The sequence below is a fragment of the Carassius auratus genome, unplaced genomic scaffold, assembly GCF_003368295.1.
Source record: "Carassius auratus strain Wakin unplaced genomic scaffold, ASM336829v1 scaf_tig00025248, whole genome shotgun sequence".
NCBI lineage: Eukaryota > Metazoa > Chordata > Actinopteri > Cypriniformes > Cyprinidae > Carassius > Carassius auratus.
The window spans coordinates 342-11,997 of NW_020525404.1; the positions used below are offsets into that span (position 1 = coordinate 342).

Below are 11,656 nucleotides of genomic sequence, written 5' to 3' on the forward strand. Positions count from 1 at the left end.
GCACTAAAAATGCTGAGCTGCTATGTAGAGTAAGGCATCTGACATTCTTTTAAGAAAGAAAACCCAAGGAGGGGGAGACGAAACCCTGCTCACTCACAGGTTATACAAACATCACCAAAGACTTACTTTTGCAGATACGCGCACACACACACACACACACACATACTCACAGCACCTTGTTTCACATGTAGCCACATGTCAGAGGCAGGCATCCAATTCAGATCACTTGGCTTTAGTCACTCAGATTGTTAATAAATCTTTGGTTTTCTTCACGTATACATGCACGAAAAAAAAAACTGAACAGGCCTTCATTTATGTCAGTTGCAAGAAATACATTAATTATTTCCACTGGCTTAGCAGAAACAGCAAATGTCAGCATATGCAGATCACACCCATATTTTTTTCACTATTTGCCTCCAATTTTTCACACGCCATTGTAAATGCACTGACAGGTGGCTGTGTCTACATTGTGCTCAAGCTAGTGAATCCCTATATGCATAAAACCTCACACTGAGCTTTTAAAGCTGTAGCAGAGAAACATGCATTTAAAACGGTTCTTCTGGAAGCACTGTAGTTCTCATAATGTTAGTCATATCAAGAGTGAGTGGGTCACTGTCGGTTGAGAGATGAAAACAATGAGAATCTAGCCAACCCTGACCTAAATTTCTTGTCTAGAAATCAATAAAACTGAGGCAAAGTGCATTTTGACTTACACATTTGCGTTTTCGCTTTCATTTTATTTCATGGGTTTTAGTTTTAACCACCTAAATCTTTTCCAACACATTGAAAATAGCTTCACAGGCTTTCTGAAAAATAAAAAACAGTGCTCATTTTTCAAATTTATTCACATCTATCTATTCATATCTACATTTATGCTAATAAGAGTGTCTGATGTAAGTTTTACTATAGTGATGTTAGCAATGGTAGAATTAATTTTCTGAGTCTGCATAAAGAACTTAAGGTTAAGATTGATTATACAGCACAAAACAAAGAAACTGAAAAAAGAACTTCATAAACTTGAAATTAGCATTTATTTGAACAAGGATCTTTCCAAATTACAAGTCTTTCTTTTCATTTCACAAAATATTTACAACAGAAAATCCCTCCATTTTATCCCAAGAATTCAGTTAGTTTCATAACGCTCATTGGTCAGTTTCTCTTAAGTAGATCTAAAAAACTAAATAAAAAAAAGAAACCAAAAAAAACGTAATCCCTGTTTCAAAAGTAATTTTATTACTGCTAGCAGTTTTATTATTTTTCTACGAGTGCTCATAAACTCTTTTCCACATGCACTCAGTAACAAACAGGAAGCCAGAGGCTCCGTTGCTTGGAGCCGGAAACGGCATGAAACACGAGGAAGAACAATTACAGCATTGACAGTAAATGCGGAGGCATCAAGTGCACCATGACCCTCTGAACACAGGCCGTTTCGTCTTCGGCTGACATTTTTGCGCTGAAGCCGCTGAAGAGTCAGATATAATGAGAGGCCACGGGTAAACGAAAGAATGCGAAACCAATGCATCCTGCATTTAACATACAGGATGTACAGGGGGGTGTTTCTGTGGCTTTGAAGGGTGTGAGAGAGACACAGCACTGTCTGGATGGGGACCAGATTGAAGGCTGTGGGTGGAGGTGCTTTCTCTGTTAATTTGGAAGCCTAAGGAGAGGACTGCGAACCGAGGTGAAGGGCATTTCCATTAAAAAGCTGCAATCAGTAGGGAAGGTCAAGCGAAATGGCGAACAATGGCGGCGATGACAATGCTGTGCTGTTCCAGTTTCCGGGTTGGTTAAAAACGGTTCAAATTAACATGTGCTTGTGCTATTTGTGACAAATAAAATGACCACAGACTCCAATTTAAACCAAATGAAAGTTGAAATATGGAAGGCTGGGAAACTATACAGACTGCACATGGGTGTTCTAACAACGACAACCATGTGAAGTTAATAAAACATCGTGGGCTTCAATTCTCTCAACAGTAAATCATCTTAAGTTTCATTAAGAGCCAACTTAATGGTTTTACTGCTGACTTCCATCGTTTCGCCTTATGAGTCAACGGTAATTGCGAAATTTGGGTCTTACAAAGAAAGTGCAACATTATTGATGATTCAACAAATGACAACATCCTCCATTTCTGCATCTCTTGCAAGCATCAAGTGTTATTTTTTTAGAAGAGAAACTTGCGTTCATCGTACATAATCACAACACCATTAGTGCCTAAATAATGTGCAAAGCTATGCTTGACTTTGTGATATTAACTTTCTTTTTCGCTGCTCTCGGACTTCAGCAGTTCATTCTAAATGATTGATGAGGTCTGCGTATAAAAATGCCCCACATGCATCTCTTTAAGACATCTCTCAGTGGAAAAGGATGCCCCATCTGGTGACTGGCAGCAGTCACTGGAGCAGGGGTTAACTGGTGACGTAATGCTTGGTGGAAGACTGGCCGTAGAGGCTGTAGAAGTCAGTGTGCCTGTGCGACTGAGAGGCGTCGATCCAGTCACGCATGGACAGGCTCTGGAGAGACTGGGACATGGCCGGGGCCGAGGGCAGAGGGGCGTGGGAGTACTCCTGCGAGCTCACTGGCCAGGGGAAAGAGCTGGATCGAGGGTAGGGTGGATGTCCGCGGTGGTTGGACACGGAGGGCACCCCTGAGCAGTAACAGTTATCAACCGTGCACATCAGGATCTTCCGCGCTCCATACTGGGGCAGCTGGGAGGAGCTGCCGTTTGGGTAATGGGAGTGCGGGAACACCGAGGCAGAGTGCGGTAAGGGTTGAGAGCCGGAGGCTGAGCTGCTGCTTCCTACGTGTTGGGTGGAGCCACACGGCCCTAGAGCATGCTGGGAGGACTGACCTTCGCCTGGGGCAGAGCCCTGAGTGAGACTCAGGCACGGCTGCTTGGCAGCCGCAGGGCCTGATGAGGATGAGTCCATGAAGCTAGCGCCAGCTCGGCTGCTGCCGCTGCCTTCGGGGAACGCCACTGAGTGTCTGCGCTTCTCGCAAAGGTACGCCGGAATACTCTGGAAAAAGTTTGCTGGAGCGCTGAACGGAGCTGGAAATGAGAAGGATGATAAAATAATTACAGAAATGGTTCATTATTTTTAAAAAGCAGTGGATACAACTTCAAAAGGTTTATATAATTAATACTTGAACATATGTATTTTTTTTCCATGTATACCTTCCAGCATCTTGCAGAGGTTCTTCTCTCTTTTAGAGATTTCAGACAGAAAGAGTTTGGAGTTGAGGCTGCCCACTTTGTACGATGACAATGTGCTGCCCACATACGACTGAGACCTAGAGGCCAAAAAAATTAGAGTTAATGTCTATCCACAACACAATGACAGGACAGGAATGATGACTAATGAACGCTATGATAATGATTCATGTATGAAAACTCTGCAGTGACTCACCTGTCCATTAGTATTTTCACAGATTTTGTGTTCTAAAAAATAAAATAAAAATATATTATACATAATTTCAATAACAGAGTTCCTGCACATAAAATACAGCTAATAAAAAAAAAGATAACGATAAAACAACAACAATACAAACAGAGTAACTATGTAAATGTAAAAATATGTATTTTCACACAGACATTGTTTCCTATACCCACTCTCACTGTCTCTATTTATAACAGGTAAAACATTTAAAAAAAAATGCTATAATATAATAATAGTAAATTTTACTAGAGAAGAAGAAAATAATATATTTACTATCATAATTATACATGTAGTATGTCATTTAAATATACTAACTTGTTTTTATACTGCATTATATTATATTATAATTAGAGTGCCAATAATATCATTATTTGCACTTTGTAAAAAAGACTCTCTGGGATAAAATACTATATATGGAAATTTTCTGTGTATAAGCATCATAACTTTATTTAAAGCTTTATAGTGGTAATGAAAAATGACAAATATCGATACAGACAGCAAGCAGGCCCCGCCCACCAGTGTTGTGTGTGGGTTTTTGCAAAACCAATTCCAGAACTGATTTTTTTTGCAAGTCAACTGAATGCAAGAAGCTAAAATAAGACTGCAGTGAACAAGCAATTCAAGGACAAGATGATGATAAATGCATGTCTGCCTGCAGCAGACGGACAGCTTCATTAGAATAACAAAGGAGTTTCTTTGGGGGGAAAAAAAAGTCAAATTTATAGCATCTCTTTGTTTTAGTATCTCTGGTTTATAGCATCTCTCCCTCCCCAATAGAATTAGTAATTATGCTAACTGGTATTTGTTTCCCCCATTTCCAAACATTTCCTAAACATTAATAGTTCTGAAATCACATAGTTTAGCTGAACACTAACACATAGCTGAATCTGACTTTATATCTATAAATCTGAAAAACAAAACCCAACCTAGAAAATATCATTCATACTTAATATATCCTGAATTCCAGAGAGGTGAACTGTGTATCCAGCACATGAAAAATGGATGACCATTATACACAGGGCCAAAATAGTCATTTTTCTGGCATCTTTGTATACTATTGCACTGTTATAGCTCACAATAAATCTGAGTTCACTCATAACAGCCTGGCAGAAAAATACTCTTCATCATCCTCACCACAACTAAAGGCAAAGGCGCTTTAAAACACGGTTAAATGTCACCATTAATAACAAACACAGGCTGTGTAGTATCGACAAAAGCAATAAAAGTCAGGTCACCTTCATAAAACCGATGTCCTCTGCCTTATCAAAAACCATCTGGATGGAGCTGAGCAGTTTCTTAGCCTCTTGCTGTTTCTGGTGAAGCTGCAGGGCCTGCGCCGAGTTTTCCTGGCAGAACTTGGAATGGGCCTTATCCAGGACCTCCAGGGTCTTCCCCAGATCCTCCTCCAAGAGCTGCTGCATTTTCTGATACTGCAGCTGCACCTCCTCCTTCAGGTGCTGCACTTTGTCCTGAGGTTCCACAGATCAGCACAAAACCATAACTTATTATGCAAGTCTTGTTCTGTCTTAACAACGGAGGCTAAGCAGAGACCGCATCTGATATGGATGATTAGGAAAAGCCTCTGAGGAACTGGATTTGTTATGGTACAAGAACTAGGCATAACCTTTATCTCAGACCTGTACGAATGTACTAATGTGGTCATTAATCACAGTAATAGGAAGAGTGTCTTGTATTAAAAAGCTAAGTGTTTAATTCTGAAGCTTGCAAAGGAAAGGATGCAGTTGTTCTACTAATAATAATAATGTGATTGAGAAGTGTACAGTATGAACATTTCACACTTACTTCCATGAGACATTTGTCAGATTCTAGTTTGTAGAGCTGCTCTTCTATGTCCTGAACCCGGTCCTCGATTCGATCCTGCTGTTTAATCAGCATTTGCTGAAATACAAAAAGATAAGATTAGGGCAATGCTGTTTTGATTGGACTAAATTTTAATATCTGCCCATGTTGGGATGATCCTAATCAGCTGATGACTCTAAACCATTATAAATAAATAAACAATTACATAATAAACAAACAGTTTAATAATTAGAAACCATTTTCCACCACAATCAACCATTTTGCAACAAACTGCTCCTAGTTTTAAAAGAATATTGTCAGTAAAGACCATGCTTGAGATTAAATATAAACTGTATGGAAAAAAAGCAAGGTAAATGCCAATTTTTGAATGTCCTTTCCAATCTGCAATGCAATTTGTATGCAATTATGCAAAATGTGTAAACATTATTTGAATATTTTGGACACATAAAATGCTAGCTATGAAATTAAACAAGCCAATTTCATTCCTCACTTCAACAATGTCATCTCCACCACTGCCGTTTCCAGAATATTATGAAATTACATGACCTGAGGTGGAGTGGAAATGGCAATTTGGTGAAAATGTTTATGGCTTTCAGGACAAAGGAACTTCCTCTGTATGCATGACAGTGTGTAATAACAAATTAGTGCATGAAATGTGCGTTTCATAAGAACAGAATGCTACGAAGAATGATATTTAATCGGTTTCATTTGCATACTTCAAAACAACAACCATTTCAAACAGCAAGATTTATCAATTAGTAGAGCAAATTAAATTGTAGTTTTCAGTCACTTACATAAAAAAAAAAAAAAATTACAAAATCTTATGCCATTCTAGAAGTTTAATCAGAGACACTATTTAAAGCATGTCTTAATATCATACTGAAAAGGCAAGGAAGAATCACAAAACTACTGTAATGACATGTTTCTAAGGAAACTTTTGATGGGTATTTAATAAATCAAAATATTCACAATGTTACTTAATTATATATCACCAGTAAAAAGAATAAATCTACACTATTTAGTTCAGCCAAAAGATCATATATAAACAATAAGCAGCTATCAATGTAATATTGATATGAGAATCAGTGTTCTACATGTCTAATGTTGTAATATAAATTCAGGTTAAATGATGAACTAAGAATTCTGGGTACCACAAAATCTATTTAAGTCTTTTTTATTGCTAAGACAATGACAATGACAAGATAACCATTGAACAATCTAGTATTCTGGTTAACTAGCATATTCTTTTCTTTTAAAATCTACATAAATAATATGAAAATGCAGCACTGAGACCAAAAGATACAAAGTCAGTTCTGTTGTGATGGCACAAATGTAACTTTGCTAACTTCCTGTTCCTTTCTTTTCAATGAATGCAACTGTCAGGGCCCCGCGGAGAAGGGCTGGTGGCTGAAGAGGAATTTCAATTATTTTCCTTTCATATTCAATGGCAAACAAAGGGGGAAGAAAAAAACACAATCAACAAATGACTTGCGACGCCTGACAGAAGTTCAGTGGTACCTAAGGAACAAACCAAATTAGTTTTAATTAAACCAACGCCTTGTGCGAGAGGCAGACACCAAAAAGAAGGTGGGGGTGCTGTCATGGCAACAAAGCTCTTTTTTCATATCTGTATATTCTGAGGGGAATATAAGGGAGGAAAAAGGAGGAGGAGAAGGAAAGACAGCATAGAGGAGAGCCACGAGAAAGAAGGAAGGCTCATTTCACACCGTCTTTCCCCATTTTGTCTTTGTCTGCGTCCAAGGCAGATACAAATCGTGTTGACCCTGTGAGTGTGTATTTTGGAGCAAAGCTCCGTAATGAATGCAGGCTAGCTCACAGATAAAACTGCTTCCTGTAGAAAGAGGACAAACCTCAACCACATCAAGCCACTTTATGCTCAAGAGCCTACAGGCAAAGAACAGGGCTCGCGCTGCCAAAGTTGACTGAGGGCAGGTCTAATTCAGTAGCATGACGTCAAATTTTAATAACCTCACATGCGGGAGGAAAGATTAAACAAAACAGGAATTCTCGTACATGCAAAAGAAGCCAATTTTGGTATTTTTCTTCACACTTGAGAGTAATGCTGTTATATAATTCTGATTCATATCAGCTACAAAGAGTAAAAAACAAAGGGAATCAATGTCAGTCTTCAGAATGCAGCAGTACAGGACAAACGCAAGACCCAGAGAGGGATGCGCTGCAAACTAATGATCTTCAATCACACCGTCTGACAGATGCTTATAACAGCTGACTGTACCCTCTGTGCCAAATGAACTACATCAATCACTGCCGATGATACGCGCAGCCAAACCTTTTCCTTTCAACAGATTTTGTTTGTTGAGCATATGACAAATTGGATCCACAATCACGTGGTACTGGGTAAACGGACTTGTTTTCATGTATCTCGGTTGTGCATCAACCGATTTTCTTGTGGCGTAAATCCATTATCAAGATTCGGATCCAAGGAATTGGATTTGGCAGTGAATCGGACTCATACAGACTACACTAACCTCTCTGCATTACCAAAAATGATCCATATTTACAGTACGATGTGCAATATTCATTTTAGCACAGCAGGAGATCTATCTTGCATATTTTTTTACAGCAGTAGTACATAATTTAAAGCCATATGGAGCCATTTCCCTATTAAGTCACTTATTGTGGTAAGAGTTAATAGGGATAGTTCACCAAAAATAGAAATTTGGTGAAAACAGGCGTCCTGAAATACATCTTAATGGGTTTTTGTCCACACAGTGAAAGTCAGTTGGAAAGTCCAGTTTTGTTTTGGACACCACTGAATTTTATTGCAGAGGTAAAAAGGTTCTTCAAAATATATATTTTTGTTCTGCACAAGATGTGACATGATGAGGGTGAATCATTTATGACACTTTAAATTTTGAGTGAACTATCTCTTTAATCTTTGGTGAAAATACTGTCACCAAAATTTGGCGATGTGCTTCACAATAGACAAAAATACATGTTTGGTTTCTGACAACATCTACTCCTTTACAGATTATAAATTGGTGTATATCTACATCAACAATCAGGCACAGAAGAAAGGTCAAGAAGCAGAAAACCGCATGGAGACAGAGAATGTCTTTGAAGCTCTAGGATCTAAGACCATGGCCTAATTGTAGTGACTGATGAGCTCGGGCTGCCGGCAGAAGCCTGGAGGGTGGAACCTAATACCTCATGGCAGCGGTGCTGCCTTGCCATCCAGGACGGACCTCTCTCAAGGGGGAATGGGGGTAGGGTGCTCAAAATCCCTGTCATTTCAAACCAGCGTCTCTACTGCCAAGGTCAGAGTGAACGAGGCAATAGCAACCTTGCCCTGAGCTACAGCTCCAGACAGAGCCATTCTGCCTTGTAGCAGATGAACGTGGAAGGACAAATGGTGTCCATCAAAGATGGTAAACTTAACATTCACAAACAAGGACTACCTGTGAAAAGAGCTCTGGAAATCCCAAAACATCCCAAACGGGCATGGTTTCAGTTTCAAGTAGCTTGGGCTACGACACAGCCAGGGTTCATTTTGTAGATTGATTGGTCATTGCTAACATGTCCTGTCACAGAAATGCCTGAGACAACTGATGGCATATGATTTATATAATCAACATGACTGGAAATTATGCTGACAGCTTGCACATCAATCAAATCGGAGGCACACTGCTTTTCTTCTTACACACATAAAGCTACTGCAAATGGGAAAAAGCTTCATATGTCACACATCCGGCAGTTACTGAACAGATTTGTTTTTGAGATATTTAATATAATATCAGAGCAGTTTCCATTCTGCCTGTTAATTTTGGTTTTAGGTTTATGAAAAGGCTATAAAAACATCTAGAGCATTGTGCAATGCTGATTATTTTAAACAAGAAAACCCAGGTTGTTTTGTTGCAGCAAGCCTGGAAAATGCAAGGGGTTGTTAGGGGTAAATTAAATCCAAATCTGGCCTTTTCCCTCATCTGTGCCACAGAAAATAAGACTCATCATTATATTCTCCAGTCGCAGTCCTCCCCCTCCCCAAAACGCCACGCAAGGATGCACCTGTGCTGGGAAGATAAGCCCAAAGGAGAGCTTCGGTATTGTTTGCAGCTCTACCCAATTGTTTATCATTCAAAATGGAAGAAAAAAAGGGGGAAGGGGACAGAATAGTTAGCATCTACATCGATAAACCTCATCGTCGTCTCCGCCAGATCCAGAAGTGAACCACATCCATTAGTTGGAAGCAAAACAACAGAATGTACAACATAAGACAAGAAGTTGAGGCCACTTACTCTGATATCATTACGTCTGACTTCTATATCGCACACCGCGTGGCCGTGGTTGGTAGCACATCTGGAGAAGCAGCAGTACTGGCAGACGGCCACATGCTCGGTTTCACAATGATATAGTCTGTACTCGTCGTGCTGTGGACAGCTCCAGGCCCGCACATCCTCAGTGTCCACCAGTAAGTGTCCAGCATTGGAAGAAGGTTGTTGGAGATGGGTCTGTACGTGGGAATGGCAGCAGGGCGCATTGCACCTGAGGCAAACCTTCTGGGCTTGAAGCGGAGGGCCGCGTCGACACAAAATGCAGTGCAAAACTGCTGGCGTCTTCTCAACGTTTAACGCGTTAAACTTCTCCACAATGTTGGACAGTTTGTGGTTCTTCTCCAGAGCTGGTTTTTGGCTGTAGGCATGGTTGCATTCGGGACACCGGACCATTCCTGTATCTTTAGACCAGGCCTCGTTGATACACATGCGGCAGAAGTTGTGTTTGCAAGGGAGCTGAACCGGCTCCGAGAACACGTTCAAACAAATAGGGCATATGAGCTCCTCTTCCAGACAGTTCTTCCAGTTCTCAGCCATCTTTAATGCTCACAAGTCAAGGTAAAAACTGCATAAAATAGGTCTTCCTTTTTCGATACCTGAAATGGGTGGTGTGGGAACCACAAGGACCTTGTTTTATCCCACAGACCTCAACTTTGTGCCAATGAGAGTACGAATACTCTAGGAAAATACACTTTGAGCACACTTTAGCTCAAGGCAACATCATTACACCACCCACTTCTTCGTTCGTTCGTGTCAACTGTAGGCGGCGGCGAGAATTTTGTTACCACAGCACTAAAGTGGACTTATTCTGTCTTGTGACTTTAAATGCCAACACGCTAGTTCATATTCTAACGTTACATGTATGGCCAATTCCTGCGCCCACTAGTTATGTACGACGACTATGAATAATCCAGTCTGCTGACAGCTCCTCTATACTAGGTTAAAAACACGTTGACAGGCTGTTTTTCGAGAACAGCTTCTAGTGAGAGACTAATAAAAGCTGTTGAAAGTAAATTATTATCCTCACGACAAGGCTTTTGTTGTTTCTGTCCGCTGCTATGTTGACATAGCATCACACTGACATGGATTTTATTCCCAAAGAGGATTATAAATGGTTCTGCTAGATCTCCATACAGACGTGCTGTACACTTTACATTAAAATATTCATATCGCACATCCCCGCGGCGTTATATATTTGAATTTCATAGAAAACAACGATCTTAACTAGACCAATCGGTCAATTCTTACACATATGTGTAGACTCCGCGCATCCCTCATTATAACAAAGGAACATAGAGAGAACATACACTGGTATGTAACCAAGTCTAGAGAAACTGGACTGCCGAGTGCCTTTACTTTGATATCTCTTCAGGCGAGGAAAAAATTAAGTCTTATTCCGATAATTTACACCTCCAAAATGAACAGAAAGTCTTTCAGATTTTAAAGCGAAACGGAGTGATTCTCACAATTGGAGTCTGTCATCTGCCATCTTGCGTCCCTCTTTAAAAATGAAAAAGAAACCGTCTCTGTTTGGCTCCCATCAAGCCTCTCCGCTTTAGTGCTTAAAAGAAATCAAAAGTGGATCACAGGCGTGCGTTTCTTCGTTCTTTCCGAGTCCTATCGCGGCCGATTGCTGAGAGCGTGCATCCATGGGTCGATCCTCAGAACGGGCCGATCTCACCATGGTATTATTTATGGTTTTCTCCTCTTCTCTCGTTCAGGCTTTGATGAGGGTTGGAATGCAGGGACAGAAAAAGAGAGTTTCTATAGAGCTCGGGCGTAGACGTCATGGAATGGTGCATTGTGGGTAACGGCGGCCATTTTAGAGGTATCGCAAAGCAGGTTTGTAATAAGATAATAGCCAGTATCCAGAAAAAGTTATAGAACGTGACAAAAAAAGTTGCCTATACCTATACGGACAAACTTAATAATGAAGCCAAACAACGCTACTTAAAAAAAAAAGAGGTTGTAGGCGGAATCGATCCCTATGAACACATGAAAGTTTACCAAGCCTCAGTTTCCCTGATAATTTATCCTACCGGGTCTGTGGAGTGAGCGCTTACACCTCCGATCAATTTAAAAAT

At 40.2% G+C, this 11,656-nt stretch overlaps 1 protein-coding gene across 1 annotated transcript; it reads right to left on the minus strand.

The window, feature by feature from the left end:
• Window positions 1-1,929: 1,929 nt before the first annotated feature.
• On the minus strand, window positions 1,930-10,657 carry LOC113078311 (E3 ubiquitin-protein ligase TRIM8-like). The gene is made up of 6 exons (XM_026250631.1): window positions 9,537-10,657; window positions 5,242-5,337; window positions 4,674-4,907; window positions 3,409-3,440; window positions 3,177-3,292; window positions 1,930-3,050 (listed from the first exon to the last, which is right to left on the minus strand). The coding sequence occupies exons 1-6, from the start codon at window positions 10,107-10,109 to the stop codon at window positions 2,410-2,412; spliced, it is 1,692 nt and encodes a 563-aa protein (XP_026106416.1). The 5' UTR covers window positions 10,110-10,657; the 3' UTR covers window positions 1,930-2,409.
• Window positions 10,658-11,656: the final 999 nt, after the last annotated feature.

What these genes read in the sequence shown, in the direction of transcription:
- LOC113078311 (XM_026250631.1), bottom strand. Translation starts at nt 10,109, where the DNA reads ATGGCTGAGAACTGGAAGAACTGTCTGGAAGAGGAGCTCATATGCCCT. An exon ending in AGGACATCGGTTTTATGAAG is followed by an intron (nt 3,441 to 4,673) that starts GTGACCTGACTT and finishes TTTATTTTTTAG; the next exon opens with AACACAAAATCTGTGAAAAT. An exon ending in GTGAAAATACTAATGGACAG is followed by an intron (nt 3,293 to 3,408) that starts GTGAGTCACTGC and finishes TTTGGCCTCTAG; the next exon opens with GTCTCAGTCGTATGTGGGCA.